The 18,313-nt window shown below is 41.0% G+C and overlaps 1 protein-coding gene and 1 pseudogene across 1 annotated transcript in view; both read left to right on the top strand.

Annotated features, from left to right (window-relative positions):
- Positions 1 to 691, top strand: part of LOC115239333 — an 11,644-nt gene extending 10,953 nt beyond the window's left edge. Inside the window, exon 4 of the mRNA XM_029813806.1 lies at positions 351 to 691. Within this exon, the coding sequence (XP_029669666.1) occupies positions 351 to 691 (341 nt within the window). The remainder of the gene's footprint in view (positions 1 to 350) is intronic.
- Positions 692 to 2,037: 1,346 nt separating this feature from the next.
- LOC115239334 overlaps positions 2,038 to 18,313 on the top strand; it is a 29,005-nt pseudogene continuing 12,729 nt past the window's right edge.

Genomic DNA, 18,313 nt, shown 5'->3' with positions numbered 1-18,313 from the left:
CTCTCTCTCTCTCTCTCTCTCTCTCTCTCTCTGTCTTTCTCTTTTATACCCATCGCATGTAGGAAACAGTTGATCGCAGCGAGCGCTTCACGTAATCACCAGCATCGGACGGTGAGTTGCGCCGCCCCTGCCTGCCTTGCGTACGCGGCCCGTAATTCGTTAATTATTTTGGCTTATAATTTGAAAACTAAGCCTCGGAAAAAATTTTGGCAAAGGAAAAATCGTCTTAGAATTGAGTCAAGTATATGACATTGTAAGGACAGAAGGTTGTTTTGAATCACCCTGTATATAAGTAACGTTATAAAAACTAATTTATATATTTAATAAATAAATATTCTTTTTTTTCGTAGGATTTCAGTTTATTCTAGCGATGAAAAATAATGACATTGTTATGATGGCAAAAAGTTTAATAGTGCAAAGTGCCTTTCTGATCCAACTAACGGTGTACAGCTTTATCGGAAATTATCTGAAGTTCCAGATGGAAGAAATAAGGTTCTCCATCTATCAAAGCGCTTGGTATGATCTTCCTGCGAAACTGATGAAGAATTTAGTCTTCATCTTTATGCAGACAGAATCTCCAGTCACTTTGCAAGCTGGAAATTTCATAACGATAAACCTGTCAACATATATGAGTATCTTAAAGACCTCTTTTTCCTATTTATCTGTACTTCGTGTAATGATGGAAACGTGAAAAACAACACGCGCGAATGAAAAAGTTCTACAAATAGCAAGTACATGATACGTTCAAAAAAATTATATAAAACAAATAACTTATCAAAAACAAATTGTTAAATATAACTGCCAATTACAGTAGTGTATGTGCCAAATCAATCTTTTTCATACAATATCATAAATATATACATATATTTGAAATTGTTATTATTAAAATATTATACTGTAATGGAAAGAAACAAGTTTCTTAATATACTAGATTATTTTACCCATAACGCCTCTGTCAATTTGTCGTAATCAAAATTTCTCTTATAAAAAAAGGGTGAGTTATTATATATTTTCACTTTTGAATAAATTGATCTTGTTTAGCCAAACGGATATCAAGATGGAATAAATTATAGTATAATATACGCATATGTGATAAGGTAAATGTAAAAAATTCGGTAAAACTGCATAAAAGATAACACATCTCTGATTTTATCGCCACTTAAATATGTTATAGGGAAGGTTCTTCTGAATAATTCCCCGCAAGAAATAAATAGGGGACGGCATTGATTTAGAATTTAGAAAATATAACAAATTGTAGTTTGACATTAAAGTATGTGTATGCTGTATAATTTGTTATTTTTTCATTGAAAAAAATGGTTTATGACATTTACGCGTGGGCAGGGAGCAGAGCTCCTCCCCTGCCTACCCATTCAATAAATAATATTTTTCAAGACATGCCTCAAAAATTCGTGTAGTTGCATGTTGAAAGCTGTTAACGAATTGCAAGAAGTAGGTGAAACACATTATTGATGAAATATCCATGACTATGTACCTATCTCGTAAATGTAAACAAACATTTTTTCCACGTCTACTCTATAACAAATACACGTACACAAACTTCACTTTTCTTAATATTATTTTATAATACTTAAGAAAATGCATTAAAACTGTGAAACTTTAATTTGTTATATCTCCTAAACCAATGCCTTCCCCACTTATTTCTTGCAGCGAATTACTCAGAAGAACCTCCCCTACGACATATGTATTTAAGTGGCGATACAATCGGAGGTATGTTACCTTTTATGCAGTTTTACCAAGAATTCTTCTGATATTTTGCGTAATAGAAAGGAATAGTTGCTCGATGGGTGGCAATTTAAAAAATATTATTATGTAGATCTTTATCCAGCGGCAATTTTGCGTAAAGTTCTCCATATATTTTGTTAAATAATGTATCAATGCATGAAGAGCGTGAAGGGCAGACTGATGAGCATGTATACCTCTCGTGTTTAATAAAAAAAGAGTCCAAGCATGCGTTGTATTGATATAGCGAGCACATCATCGGCTATTGGTATCAGTTACAATCATTACCTCGACCCGATGGCAAGCGAATGATGGAAAAAAGATATCGCATACGCGATGACTCTGAATAAATTGATGGTCTGGCCCTCAGTGTAAAGAATAACAGAAGTGAGTATTTGGTGTTAGGTGAGCGGACGGAAGTGACTATATATAAATGGACGCGCAAGATGGCCGCTCAGGGACGAATTGCAGCATGACGAAAATATTGGAAGTACCTCAAAGGCCTGATGCACTATGATGCTCTGATCTTACAATTAACACTTATTAATAATATTTTTTTAAAAATAATATTGGCTCTTCCTCTCACTTATTTAGAATCGGTAATCGTGCGCAAAATAAATGCAGATTGGAACAAGTAAGGCAACAAATGGCTGTACACGGCCCTGAAAAACGTCGAAAATAGTGGACGCTCAAGATGGCTGCGATGACATACTACCGTTCGTGATAAGTCTATCCCCACTACCGATATGCTCGCTCCCAGTGTAGCCAGATTGCCCACGCTAGCAACACGCAACCGTAGTGAAGGGGATACGCACACAAGCGAAAACCGTGTACATGTAATGCGCAGAGCGCTCTGCGCATTACATGTACACGGTTTTCGCTTGTGTGCGTATCCCCTTCACTACGGTTGCGTGTTGCTAGCGTGGGCAATCTGGCTACACTGCTCGCTCCTGTTATTCTTTACTCTGATGTCTGGCCCATCGGCGTTTGGCCGCTGCAAGTTTATAATTTCTATTCGCTATTGCGTAGTGCCTTGGGCATCTGTGGGACGGTATACATCTCTTGAATTTGAACGCGATGATCAGTGACGCGCGATCGTTCGGGGACAATGTAAAAAAGTTTCTACATTGATTAAACAATGCTTTAGATAAAGCTTTGGTGTCGCGATAATAATTCAGATTCCTTCGTTCATTTGACAACGCATGCGATGAAATCAGTTTTTGCCAGCGATACTAACACAATGGATAAATCGTATAATATAATCGAACACGATCGTAAGTCATTGAAAAATATCTAAGAAGAATATTTTTTTTCTCTCTTGAGTTTTACAATTCGCGTCTGTGTTTTATTTTTTCACATTAGAATTTTCAAGGATAGCACGATTATTTTTTGAAAAATATTATAAGCAGCATTACTTATAATACTATTGTATATTACTCATTTCATGATTGTATCATCCATGATGATCATATGAATGATTGTATGCATGTGAAAAATAAATTAAATGTATATGTTATGAAATTTTAAATAATGAGTTGAGTTGAGTTGAGTTAAATTTTATTGATTCTCCTTAGGGTTACAATTTTCTATACATATTTATATACTTTACATTTTCTTATCCTAAACGCTTCTTAATACTAGCTACTCATACAATTTCTCTTACAGCTAAGTTCTCGCTTCCTATCCTGCCCGCACACACACACGCTATTCCTACCTCTACCTTGTAACGGGTCCGCTTTCGCGAGCGCGCGGATTAGCTCTGCCGGGATCAAGGCTCGAGAAAGTGGTGAGACACACGGTAGACGAGGATGTAAGTTAGTCTGATTTATTCTGCCTTTATCGGCAGTGGTCAAATTACAGTTAAGCTCCCGCGAGGCGGGCGCGCGGCGGGTGACAACGCGCGAGTAGTAATGCGAGCGCGATAGTTGCTCGTTGCGCAGCAATAAGTAATCGGCGGTGTTATAATATGTGCATGACAGTGGTCGTCGCGTTAATTTCGAGATATAGAAGTTGTACTGATATCGGGCGTCGTCGGCGAACGGCAAGGCCGTGTTTATTTTGATGGCGCGCGAGACGCGCAAGAAACTGGGCGCGGCTAGTCGGCGCGTGTACGGCAAGGCCTTGTTTATTATGACGGCGCGCGGAATACAAAAGAGTGACGCGCGACCAGTGATGCCAGAATTGAGATGCAAGCAACACGACTCCGTACTGGTGGGGATACACACACAAGCGTAAACCGTGTACATGTAATGCGCAGAGCGCTCTGCGCATTACATGTACACGGTTTGCGCTTGTGTGTGTATCCCCACCAGTATGGAGTCGTGTTGCTTTTGCGCACATTTCTTTTGCGCACATTTATTTTGCGCACACTTCTTTCGCGCACAGTTCATTTGCGCATATAAATTTTAGTTTTAAATCAGAAAAAAGGTTTGGGTTAAGTTATATCTTCCGGAAGTGGAACCTCCCCGTAGGGGAGGCGGAACCCACTGTGTCCATGCATATACTATACAACGCGAAACGAGATCCCTATAATTGTTGTGTGGATGGGACAGTGTGCAAACGAACTGTGCGCAAAAGAAATGTGCGCAAAAGAACTGTGCGCAAAAGAACTGTGTGCAAACGAAATGTGTGTAAACGAACTGTAACAAACGTTTATTTACCAAATAAAATTAATAATAAATGTCAAAAAATTTCAAAATTATACATGCGTGTGTATGTATTCCAAATTATACAAAAACAAGTGTTGTGTCCAAAAACAACGTGTCCAATTGAACGGTGCGCAAATGAAATGTGTCCAAAAAGTATTTTGCGCAAGTGAAATGTGTCCAATCGAACGGTGCGCAACTTTATGTGTCTAATATCACAGTGTGCAATTGCAACGTGTCCAATTGTACTATGCGCAAGTGAAGGCTTCTCGTGTTGTTCGCGTCTCAATTCTAGCATCAGTGCGCGCGACAGGTATTTCGGCGCGGTTATTATTTCGCGAGTGGCACCCGTTTGACCACAGTCCCGATTGACCACGTTGATATTGCCTCGCTTTACAACTTGTAAAGTACATGCCCTAGTAACGACATGTATTGATCCGTGGTCAATATCAACGTGGTCAATCGGGACCGTGGTCAATATCAACGTGGTCAATCGGGACCGTGGTCAATATCAACATGGTCAACGTCAACGTGGTCAATCGGGACCGTGGTCAATATCAACGTGGTCAATCGGGACCGTGATCAATATTAACGTGGTCAAAGGGGACGCTCCCTTATTTCGCAAGTACGGTCAAATCGTGGGCTATCGATGCTGCGTGTGTTCTTCGCATATTCCTAGATGTGCGGGGGGAGGCGGTCGGAGATCGAGTAATCTCGATCGGGCGGAGAACTCTCCGTCCCTGCTTCCGTACGCGGATTCGAGGATAGCTCGTCGGAGTCGAGGAATCTCGACGGGACAGCGAACTCGCAAACCCACGGTCTGTCTGGCTGGAGCGGTCGGATCTTAGACCGTAATTTAGGAAAGCGGCGAACACTCCGCTCTCGTTGAGTTGGTCGGAATTGCGTGAGGATTTGCAGGCGTCGAGGAAATCGAGAATGCTGGGCAGAGGCTGCGAACTCGTCAACCTCACGTTCCGTCGTGTTCTGTGAAATCTAGGATCGGATCTGGTGGAGTATCTCGGAGCGTACTGCTCGAGAGGCTTCAGGTACCGGTCTGGTGTCAAGATGGATTTCGGCGGCCGTTTTATACCAAGCACTTAGCGATAACCGCGTCGTTTATTCTGGTGGGGGTAACGACGCGTTGTTTACGGAATCGGTAATTAGCGGGTAACGCGCCGCTACCTCGCGGCGGGAAAACGACGCGGCGTTTCGGCGGTTGTGTGCTCGGTATTTTCCGGAGTCGCTCGGCGGTTCTCGGAATTTCGGGCCGTAACGGCTGTACGGTATCTCCGATCGTGTTTAGTTATCGCAATGCGTTTAAAAAAAGAGCGCTAAGCGCTTCTGCCCCTATCCGGCCGATGTTCGCCGGGCGGCAAACTTCTGGCAGGTTAACTGCCAGGTAACGATGGGGGGTGCATCGTTACAACCTTAACCTGATTGGACCTCCGTTTCTGGTTTATTACTCAACTCTTCCCCTCTTCCCCCCTCTCTCTCTCTCTCTATTTATCTCTCTCTCTTTCTCTTTCTCTTACTCACTCTCTCTCTCCCTCTCCCTCTCTTCCTCTCTCTCTCTCCCTCTCTCTTTTTTCCTCTTCCCTCTCTTCCTCTCACTCTCCTTTCTTCCTACCTTTTTCATCCATTCCTCTCCTTTCCCCTCCTCACCCAGCATTATCTCTACCACCTCCTGCCAACTTTCCTTCCCCCTTCCTCCTCTCAACCCACATCCATCCCATATATGATCCCATGTTTCTCTCTCTCTTCCGCAAATCCTACAGACCTTTTTCTCCTCCTCTTCCCAGTACCTACTTTCTCTTATTTCATTTCCTAGCCTAAATCTTACAATTCTTCTCCATCTTGCTTCTGGCCACCCTCTTTTGAGGTATTTCGGTATCCCCTCTCTTTTTATCCTTTTGTACCATTTATTATAATTTGAGTTCTCAATCTTCTTTCGTCTCTCCTCCCTCTGCATCCTTATTTCCTTTTCCTCTATTACCTCATATTTCGGCATTTTCTTCCCCCTTTTCCATGCTATCTCTTCCAATTCTCCCCCATCTGTTATTCTTGTCTTAAAAAATTCCTCTCTGTCCTTCTCCCATTCTGATTTCCCTTTCTCCTTTCCTAGCCTTCTCTTAATTTCCTCCAGACATATCCTTGTCAACCTTCCCCCTTTTCTTTCCTCTAGTCTCTTTTCAAAATTCCACACCCTTCTTGCCGCCCTACCTCTTAACTTGTTCCATTATAATTCTTCTCTTACCAAATACCCCGGCATCCTCCAGTCTACTTCCAAGATCCACCTCAGAAATCTTTCCTCGACCCTCTCTACTCTCTCTCTTTCCTTCCATCCCTATATCTCTGTCCCGTATCCTAGAACTGTCCAAACCAGCGTGTTAAACAGCCATACTTTCCTTTCGACATTCTTTCCAAATTTCCAAAGTTCCCTATCCCCCATACCTGCCTCGCAATTCCCATTGCTTTTCTTACCCTGTCTTTTATATGTCCTTCTTGCCTTCCATTTTCTTGAAAGACATACCCTAAATATTTCATCTCTTTTACTTCTTCTATCCCTTTTCCCTTCCACCTCCAATTTGTTCTCTTTCTTCTTCCTCCTCCTCTTCTAAAAATCAACACCTTTGTCTTTTCCACGTTTACCTCAAGTCTTTTCCTATCTAAATAGCCTTTTAACCTCGCTATCATAGCCCTCATCCCTTTCTCATCTTTTGCCACTAATGTCATGTCATCCGCATAATGAATAAATTTTCCCCTCCTAATTTTACTCCTCCCCATCCCCCTTTTGCTAATACCTCTTCTAAGTTCGCCAACATCATATTAAATAGTAGCGGACTCAGTGGACAACCCTGTCTGACCCCTCTTTCTAATCAAAACTCTTCACTTACCTCTCCCTCTATCCTTACTCTGCTCTTCGTCTCCCTTAACACCTCTTCTATCCTCTCTATCAAATCTTCCCTTATCCCTCTTTCTCTCATCGATTTTATCAATATCTCCTTGTCTACCGTATCGAATGCAGCTTTTAAGACTACAAACAGGCTAATTACCTTCCCTTTTGGTCTCGCAATCTGTCTTTGCACAATATAGTATAGTACGTATATGTTGTCCATTACCCCTTTTCCTTTTCTAAAACCCGCTTGATTTTCTGGTACTAATTCGTTGGCTTCCACCTCCTCCCTTAATCTCTCCGCCAGAATTGTTGTATATATTTTGTATAAGGTTGGCATTAGCATCACTTCTCTGTAGTCCTCCACTTTCCCTCCTTCTCCTTTTTTCCTTATCGGCGCAATCATTCCCTCTTTCCATTCTTCCGGCCATCCCTCTCCCTTCCACATTCTCCTACATACTTCCCATACTCATTTCCCCATTTCCTCCCCTCCATATTTCCAAACTTCGTTTGGTATCCCATCAACCCCCATTGCCTTATTTGCTCTTAACTTATCTATCGTTCTTTTAATTTCTCCCCACTCTATATCTGATTCTCCTTTCTTCCTTCCTCTCCTCTCCTGTCCTCTCACTACCCTTTCTTCTACCCCCCCCCTAGTAGCCTCATAAAATGTTCTTTCCATTCTCCCATTTGTATCCCTTCCTCTATTCTTTTCCTTTTTCTTCTCTCCCTGTTTACTATTTCCCATACCTTACTTTCTGTCTTCGCCTCTGCTGCTTCTCTAATTAATCTGTCTCTCTCTCCTCCTCCTTTTTCTTTTCACATAATTCTTTATACTCTATTTTTGTTTTCCTGAATCTTTCTCCTGTCTACTTTCCTTTCCTCCATTCTCTTAGCTCTCTCCTCACTTCCTTTTTCTTCTCTATACATTCTTTATCCCACCACCCCCGATATCTCTTTCCTACTTCCTTTTCTCCTTTCTCACTTTCCTCCATCGCTTTCTTTATCCTTCCGTTCATCCTCTCTATTTCTATTCTAACCTCTTCATCCTTTCTCATTTCTATCCTTCCTATCTTTTTCCTAAATCTCTCACATCCCTCCTCATCCCACAGTCCTCTCCTCACCCTCTGTCCCGTTTTCCCCCTTTTTTCTACTCCTTCTCCCTTTATCCAGCAAATCACTAGCTGATGATCCGAATCTACCTCTTCCCCTACTTCTACTCTGACTACCTTTTCTCGTACCTCCTCGTTCCCTATTACATAATCTATCACCGTATTGCCTCTACTTCCCGTGTACGTATATTCTCCTTCCTCGTTTCCTCTCATGCTCCCATTCAAAATGCTCCAGCCTGATTCCTCCAACGCTCCTATTAACCTTCTGCCTTCCCTATTTACTTTCTTATCTTTAGAGTTCCTACTTTTTGGATTATTTTCTTCTTCATCTATCACTATCCTCCCTCCCAATTCCCCTGTTCTCGCATTGAAGTCCCCCCTATTACTACCCTTGTTCCCTCCTCTCCGTTACCTTCCATCCATTTCTTTAACCCTTCCAGTTTTTTCTCTATATCCTTTCTTACATATACTCCCACTATCCGCCACTTTTCCTCTCCTACCCTTACTCTTCCTGTCATTACTCCCTCCTCTACTGCTTCTATTCCTCCTTTTTCTTCTGCCAGATCTCTTTTTATTCCCATTATCATCCCCCCCATTGCTCTTCCCTTCTTATTTTTCTTTACCGCGTATTGTTTTTCCCATCTAAAACCTTTCGGTAACTTTCCTTTTATTTCTATCCATTTCTTTTTATCCAGCCATGTTTCCATTAATGTAATAACATCTCATTCTCCCAATTTTTTCCAAAATCCTGCGTCTTTGTTCTTCAATCCCGCCACATTCCAAAATATAATTTTCCATGCGTCTTTTCTTTTCCTCTCTTCAAATCCTTCTTTAATTTTTCTCTTTTCCCCCCTTTCTTCCCTATCCTTGTTGCTCGGCCCTCCCTATCTTCCACAATTCCTCTTTGTACCCTTCCCTCTCCTCTCTCTCCCTTTCCGTTTTCCTTTCCTCCCGCGTTCCTCTTAAGTCCTTCTCCTCCTCAAGCTTCCTCCAGCTATCTCCCTCTTCCCCACTCCCCCGTCTCTCCCTCCTCCTCTCCTTCTCGCCTCCCTCCTTTACCGCCCGCTTCCTTCTTCCCCCTCTTCCATCCTTCCTGTCATCTTTTCTTCCCACCTTCTTCCTCTCCCATCCTTTACCACTTTCTCCACCTTATCCCAATACTACCACATATTCTCCACCCATATTTTGCCGTTCCCTATTAACCTCTTTTTATTCTCTAAAATCTTTCTTCTATTTTCCTCGCTCCTCACCTTTACCATTATCATCTCTCCCTTTTCCTACTTTCTTGTTCTTATCCTTCTTAACTCTTCTATCTCTATTTCTACCCCTATCTCTCTGCATATCCTATTGATTTCCTCTCTCGCGTCTTCCTTCTCTTCTTTTATGCCCTTGAACACCAAATTCCTTTTCCTTTTCTCCCTTTCCTCCCTTTCCAATCCTCGTCCCAATCTTCTCATCCTCTCTTCCATCCCCCCTAATCCCTTGTCCCCTGCCTCCTCCTTCTTCCCTTTTATTCCCCCTTTATAGCTATTTTCCAGTATTTCTATTTTCCCCTCCAATCCCTTGATATAATTCCTGGTCTCCTCTCTTTCTTTCCTCTATATCCTCTCCTTCTCTCTTATTTCTCTTCTCAGCTTTTCTCAGCTCTTCTACCTCCTCTCTCATCATTCTCCCTTGTTCTTTAATTCCCTTTTTCACCTCTTCCTTTATCCTTCACCTCTTCCTTTATCCTCCTAATTTCTTACCTTATATCCTCTCTTTCTTCTCTCCAGCTTTTCAATATTTCCTGTACCTTTTCCGCTCCCTCCATTTTCCCCCTCACTGGCGATCTCAACACCTTCTTACTACTTTTCAGTATATCCTCCCCACTCCTTCCCTCCCCAACTTCTTCCCTTTTTCTTTTTAGCATTCCCGTAGCTACTTTTTCTTTCTTTTACACCCCTTATATCTTTTCCCGCTAACTCCGCCATCTTCTCTTTTCGCGCGCCCTCTACTCTCACTCTCGTCCGCTTATTTTCCTATCCTGCCTCTCTCTATTTTCTATATTCCCTGCCCTATTGTCGCGCTGTTGTCTCGACTTCTCTTCCCGTCCTACCTCTCTATAATTTCTATATTCGCTGCCCTAACCGCCATGCTACCTCGCTTCCCTGTAATTCCTCCTTTAGCTCTTATTCCCTGCAACCCCTTGTGCCCTTCACTTTCCTCCACTCTCTCGCATCGCCATTCTCACTCTATCTCACATTCTCCTCTTTCAGTCTTCGCTTTCACACTCTTTACGTTGTCAAACGCCTTCTCTGTATCACCACTTGTCACACTCTACGTTACCGGAAACGGAAGTCATGAAATTTTAAATAATATTGTCTTATTTTTTGATTTTTCTTTAAAACTGTGATTACTATTTGTACAACTTTATCATATATATTTGTTATTTTAATAACACATCTACTTTCTCTTTCAATATATATATATATATATATATATATATTGTGACGTTGCCGTCTCGCGCGCGTCCGCCGGATCCCTCTCCAATCGTAAAGCGCGGGCTAAAGGGCCGCGCCAGTCGAGAAATTGCGAGAACCGTACCGTAGTCTCCAGAGAGGCGTTGTTGATCGAAATTTCGTTCATTATATTAATTTCGCTTTGTTATAGCCCAAAGCGGCTATACCATTCCAGCAATTGATTAATTCAGTTTTGACAGGAATGCAAGGACTAAAATGTTTGTTTATCTCGATGACATCGTTATATATGAATCAAGCCTAGAAGACCACAACAAACGACTAAAAAAAGTACTACAGAGACTTCGAGAAAATAATTTAAAATTGCAGCCGGATAAATGCGAATTTTTACGCAAGGAAGTGATTTATTTAGGTCACATTATTTCGGAGGATGGAATATCTCCGGATCCGTCAAAATTAACGGCAATAAGAGAATTTCCGACGTCAAAAAAAGTGAAGGATATACAATCTTTCATAGAACTAGCCGGATATTACAAAAAATTCATAGAAGACTTCTCAAGAATAGCCAAGCCACTGACTAAATTAACGAAGAAAACAGAAAAATTTGAGTGGACAATGGAACAGCAAAATGCTTTTGAAATATTAAAAGAAAAATTAATGACGACGCCAGTGCTAAAATATCCAGACTTTACTCAAGAATTTATAGTGACCACCGATGCCTCCGACTATGCAATCGGAGCAGTATTGTCAAGGAAAAGTAGGCAATGATCGGCCAATTGCTTACGCCAGCAGAGTTTTATCGCGGGCGGAGCAAAATTATAATACAACAAAGAAAGAATTATTAGCAATTGTATGGGCTGTAAAACATTTTAGACCATACGTATACGGTACGAAATTCAAAATCGTAACCGATCATAAACCATTAATCTGGTTATTTAATGTAAACGATCCCGGATCGAGATTGATCCGATGGAGATTAAAGCTCCAAGAGTATGATTATGAAATCATTCATAAAGCCGGACGAGCGAATGCGAACGCCGATGCACTGAGCCGCAATGTAAAAAGAGACACACATGAAACAGAAGAGAAGCGAGATGTCCTCACAATAGAAGAAGAAACGAACTCAGACGAAGAGAAAAAATATATGGAGGAAGAGAAGAAACAGATATTATACGAATATCACGATGCACCTACAGGAGGACATCAAGGAATCGGGCGAACAATAAAAAGAATCCGTCTAAATCATAATTGGCACGGATTAACAAAAGATGTCGAAAAATACATATCAAAATTTTGCCAAAAAAATAAATTATCGCGAAAAAATAAAGTACCGTTAATAATCACGGATACACTGACAAAACCTTTCGAAAAATGCGCGTTAGATATCGTAGGACCGTCAACAATAACGACCAACGGAAATAAATATCTATTAACATTTCAAGACAATTTAACGAAATTCAGTAAAGCGATACCGATTCCAAACCAAGAAGCGAACACGGTCAGTAAAGAATTCGTTACAAAAATTGTTCTCGAACATGGAATTCCGGAAAAAATATAAACGGATCAAGGCACAAATTTCCTAAGCGAAATATTTAAAAATACATGTAAATTATTAAAAATAAATAAAATAAAGACAACCGCTTACCATCCGGAAAGTAATGGCGCGTTAGAACGATCGCATCGAACATTAGCCGAATATATAAGACATTATATAAACGAAGACCAGACAGACTGGGACGAATGGATACCTTTCGCAATGTTCACATATAACACGACGCCACACACAGCTACAGGATATACACCCTTTGAATTAGTCTACGAGCACCAAGCCGATCTACCTACGGCACTGACGAGACCGCCTAAGCCGACATATAATTATGACGAATACGCGCAAGAATTAAAAGAAAGGCTACGGGCAACAAATCAATAAAACTCGAATCTCTATGGATCGGACCGTATACGATAATTGAAAAGAATTCAGACGTAAATTACAAAATCAAAAAGGGGAGGAAAGCAATCCGCATACACACAAATAAGCTGAACCAATTTATCGAAAATTAAAATAAACTTACCTTATTCGTTGCGGGAACGACCGGGACATCTAATCCGCTCAAAGAAACGACGCAAGTCCTCCACAGAGGCGCGATCCCGTCCTCCACAGCCGCGACCACCAGGAAAATTTCCCCGCCGGAAGTGGCTTCAACCAACTAGTGGATCCAGTAGCCCACGACCTCGAGGAATAAAGACCGCAGGTAAACGAAGATCCTCAAACCGACGACCGTCATAAAGGCGAGCAATGCCTAACTCCATTCCCAAATAACGCAAATCATTGCGAAGATACGGCACCACCTCCTCCACTATACGATCATCACTTGTAGTATCGATAGTAATACGGAGCGAATATGGCTCCAAACTACGGTATACGGCCGCACAAGCTCGCTCGAAAGGATCGAGGAGCAACTCCGGCCCGCAAACCGGGACTCGACGATAATCACCGGACTCATTGTCAGCCGACATATTAGGTGTACAACTTTGCTCCCGCCGTTTTCTTATAGATGGCTTTAGCGGTAAGTAGTGGTCGAAATAAATAGATCATAGACGTCATGCAATAAACTTGGGCATCTGTCAACATAACCCCATAGAAACATTAGTCGATTTGTGTCTGCATCATAAAGTTATTCTCGATTGAAAATGTCAGTTTACGAGCCAACTTCTCGTCATTTGCGGGAGGTTTTAATTTTCTGCTTTAATATGAAGAAATCTGCGGCTGAGGCTCATCGAATGCTCTCAAATACTTATGTTGAGGCCGCTATTAGTGAAAGAACGTGTTGTGAGTGGTTTCAACGCTTCAAGAACGGTGATTTTCACGTCGAAGACCGGAATAGCTGTGGAAGAGAGAAGGTTTTCGAAGATGCAGAATTGGAGGCATTACTTAATGAAGACTCGAGTCAAAGTCAAGAAGAATTGGCACGATCATTGGGGGTGACTCAACAAGCAATTTCAAAACGCTTCAAAGACATGGGAATGATTCAGAAGCAAGGGAATTGGGTGCCGTACGAGTTGAAACCGAGAGATGTTGAACGGCGTTTGTTTGCTTGTGAACAGTTGCTTGAAAGGCAAAGACGGAAGGGATTTCTGCATCGCATTGTGACTGGGGACGAAAAATGGGTTCATTACGATAACCCCAAGCGCAGAAAATTATGGGGATATCCCGGCCATGCTTCCATGTCGACGGCCAAACCGAATATTCACGGCTCCAAGGTCATGCTCTGTATTTGGTGGGACCAGCTCGGCGTAGTGTATTATGAGCTGTTAAAACCGACTGAAACAATCACAGGCGATCGTTATCAGTGTTGCCAACTCGGATCATCGTTATCCCACTAAAGGGCTTCGTGGATCCCACTAAAAACCACTAAACTCCTCTGCGTTCTTTCCCACCAGAAACCACTAATGGTGCATGCTCTCCCACCCAAAAATCACTGTATGTATACTTCGATTCCGCCTCTAGTCCGGATCTACAATAGGTGTAGTAAGTCTTTAGCCTTAAGAAATTGACCTATCACAATCAAGTATGAGGAGAATACTCGACTGTGATTAGTCAATTTCTTAAGGCTAAAGCCCATATCAGACTACGCATTGAAGATTGAGATTCAAGATTCAAGATTGAAATTTGACCAATCAGGACAAAGAAATTTTAGTCAGTGATAAACAGGGAAAAACGATCGCAAGTTTTTTAGCATTGACCAAACTGGAAACATGTAATGCTGAGGGTATCGTCAACGCTCTAAAGAAAATTCTTGATAAAATGAAATTAGATTTACAAAATTTGTTGGCCATTGGAACTGACAATGCTTCGGTTATGGTCGGGATAAATAACGGCATTTATGCAAAACTAAAAACAGAAGTTTCGTCGCTAATTTTGATCAAGTGTCTCTGCCACTCGTTACAACTCGCCGTGTCACATGCAATGACTGATACTCTTCCGCGAAATCTCGAATTTCTAAACATGTTGTACTTGTTATTTCTGAAGCCGATTTTGTCTGAGATACAAGTCGTGAACAAAGCATTTCAAAGCGAGAAAAACGATCACGTAAAGCTTTTAAATGATCTCAACATCCTCGTGCAAGGAATTTCGAAAAAACTCGTATTGCCATCATGTAAAGTAGATCCTCTGCTAAGTTCCATCGAAGATTATCTCGACCCTAAACCGTACTTGGGACATTCGTTCGAGAAAAAAGTTGAGCAGCTCAGAAAAGACGGAAAGATTAGCGTTTACGAAGAGCAAGGAATCCGCGAATGATGCAAATCATTCTTATTCAGCTTTTTCAAGCAGCTCAAACAAAGATTGTCCGAGAACATAGGTATCCTTAAAAAAATATCGCTGTTGTCAGTGGATAATGTATTGCGGGCGGTTAAAGAACCAATACAACCATTATTGGAGTACGTGGATGGCTCGAGAGATATCGATGCCATCGAATCGCAACTTTCAAAAATCAATTTGATTGATTGGACGAACAAAACCGATACCATTACATTTTGGGATGAAGTTAATAAATACAGGGACGCATCCGGAAGTAACCCGTTCGCCGAATTGGCCACTTTTGCTCTATCAATGCTCATTCTGCCGTATTCGAATGCACAAGTTGAGCGGGTATTTAGCCAATTGAATGTTGTGAAAAATAAAGTACGGAATAAGATGTCGATCAAAATGACGAATGCAATCTTAACGATTCGTTTCGGACTGAAAAGAAACGGCAAATGCTGCCACAACTACGTTCTGCCGTCAGAAGTTATATATAAAATTGGTTCCAAAGAAGCCTACACGAAAAAGCGGGCGAATCGAGCTCGCATCAACTGACGGGGATGACGATATCATCGATTTTTGGTTCGATGAATATAATTAATTTTAAGTAAAATCCGAGTAAAAAGGCAAAAGAGCCACGCGCAGTTTTTAGGGCGCAAAGGTATATAATTTAAACCAAAAAATAAATTAAAAAATTAGAGAACTTCTTTAATTACATGATTCGCGAAAGGCGGACGTTTCGGCCCTTTTTTTGGCCATCATCAGCGCAAATAATACTAAACTCAACAATATAAACGGTATACAGAAAGAGTCTTAAAACTTCGTTTATAAGACATCCCAGGAGACAACTTTGAGATAATTTTTTAATTTCTTTTTTGAGGGTTTATTTAGTTTGTTATAAACGTTGTTTAGTTTATTTTATCAGAAATTGTATAATATAAATAACATAGAGTTTCTTTATTTTATCAGAAATGTAATATACTGATTATATAAGACTGATTATATAAGACTGATTATATATTAAAACAAATAACTTCAAGTTTATTTGAGTTTTTTTAAATTTATGTTTCAATTGACGAGATCACGATTCCTCTCCAGAAATTTTGTATTGAGATGTAGGCGACTTAAATTTTTATAAATTAACGAATGTTGCCAAAGAATTTGAAACTTTGCTCAGTTTAATTATGGGTTTAGGTTGGGGCTTTGGGTTGGGATTTTCAGTATTTTAAATTCAGTTTGTTTGCTGAAATTACATATGCATAAAAACAATCCAATTTTTAAACCATTAAATTAGATGCCGATAGTCGATATTTTCAATAATGCTCCCTTCACATTATCTACTTTTAGGACATTTCTCATTAAAAATACTTAAATTTATAAAATTTTGCCCTAAAATACTAAATTACATTAAAATTACCATATTTTACAAGAGACACGATAAAGTGATTTTGCAGCATGACAATGCTCGACCCCATATTGTGAAAGTGGTCAAGACATACTTGGGAATACTTTGAATCATAAATGTATAACCAGTTTTTTACAATAAAGCCTCGGATTTCGGAAAAAAAACGGCGGAAGCGAAGTTGTACACCTAAAAAAATAAAATATTAACAAACTATCGTACGCTGTCGACCGTATAAAAATCGGTAGGAGACTGAACGAAAACGCGACGGTCCGCAGAAGAGCCTGCAGAAGAATCGCAGAATCGCAGCCTCAGAAAAAAAGATACTAACCGATAACAATGACCCTCGCGGGATATCATCGCAAGAAATAAAACTAAAGTATATAATATCTTGTTAGTATATTAATTTAATTTTTAATATTTAATATAAATTTTAATAAAATAGATGTTTACAATTAATTTTTCGACCTCTTGCTCGGAGGCTCGCCCCACGGTTCTTCCACCACGTCTTCCTCGTAGGGCTCGATCCCTAAGAGACGTCTTAACGCCAAATAGAGGCCGTCGGGACCGTTGTCCTCCCACACGTCCTCGAGGAACTTGCGCTCGTGCCACCGCACTATTCGAATAAACCGCCGGTGTTCGAAATTTAAAAATCCAGGGATCTGGATGTCCTTCCTAGTATCGTACTATAATTTTTTGCATTAAAAAGGCTTAAACCTCGACTTTATTTTTACCTCTTACCAATCTTTATATATTTTTGACATTGGAGGGGATATTTGCTGATTTGGGTAATTTTACGAACTACGTTGGTCAATGAAAATATTCAACAACGCGATCGTGCAAGAAGAGACAATAGGCGGTAGTATTTGCCGGTATATCTTCCTTGCACTCAAACTCTAATCTCACGTCCACGGTGGAATTTTTGACAGACTCGTTTTGTCGCGAGCAATCGATAACCGCGAGAGGACCGCAATGTAAAAATTTTGAAATGTTTAATAGCACATCATCATTATCACACTCCATAATAAGATTTGCGAAAACGAGAGTACATATCGAACAAGAGGGCGAATCTATTTTTATCTAAATCTAAATTCAAATCATAGGGATAAAATTCCGAGTTTAGATGCGCGATTATGACGTTGCATTTCTTCGAGCTGACGTTGCGCCGCCTTGCTATCGTTCACCGCCTTCGCGATTCCCGCTGCTCCGCCAGCCAGCGAACCGAGAACTCGCAATAATGGTAATGATTGAGACTGTCACGCGCGAGGCTGTGACGTAGCCCGTGATGTACGGGCCACCGGCCTATCACTCGCTCCGAATCTCATCTCGCGCCGATATTTCAAGGGGCGGCCAATAAAGTTTGGCGCCGCGTTGAATCTTCAATCCGAACTCGGAGGTTCAAATTCATTGGCAGCGAGAGGTTAAAGAACCTCTATAAAAGGGCCCGCTCGTGAGGAGCGCCTGAGACTCGCTTACGCGTTTAGTTACCGCATATTTAGTTACACCGCATTTTGACACGCTTTGATAACTTACAGACTAATGGACGATATCGAAAAGCGATTTTGTAATACCGTAAAGTGGTTAGTCGCTATTGATACATCGATCGAGCAACGTCTAAAAATTTTCGTCCGAGCGCAACATGACGACGACGATTGAGAGTGACGATCGTGAGAAGATTGCGAGAGAGATTGTAAAAACGTGCAAATCGATCCGCAAAAAATATCGTTCTTTAAAAACTGGTCAAATGGAGGAAGACGTCGCG

This window comes from Formica exsecta, unplaced genomic scaffold (assembly GCF_003651465.1).
Source record: "Formica exsecta isolate Colony F162 unplaced genomic scaffold, ASM365146v1 scaffold371, whole genome shotgun sequence".
NCBI classification, from domain to species: Eukaryota; Metazoa; Arthropoda; class Insecta; order Hymenoptera; family Formicidae; genus Formica; species Formica exsecta.
The sequence above is the reverse complement of the archived record's forward strand: the minus strand, read 5'-3'. Positions and strand labels throughout refer to the sequence as shown.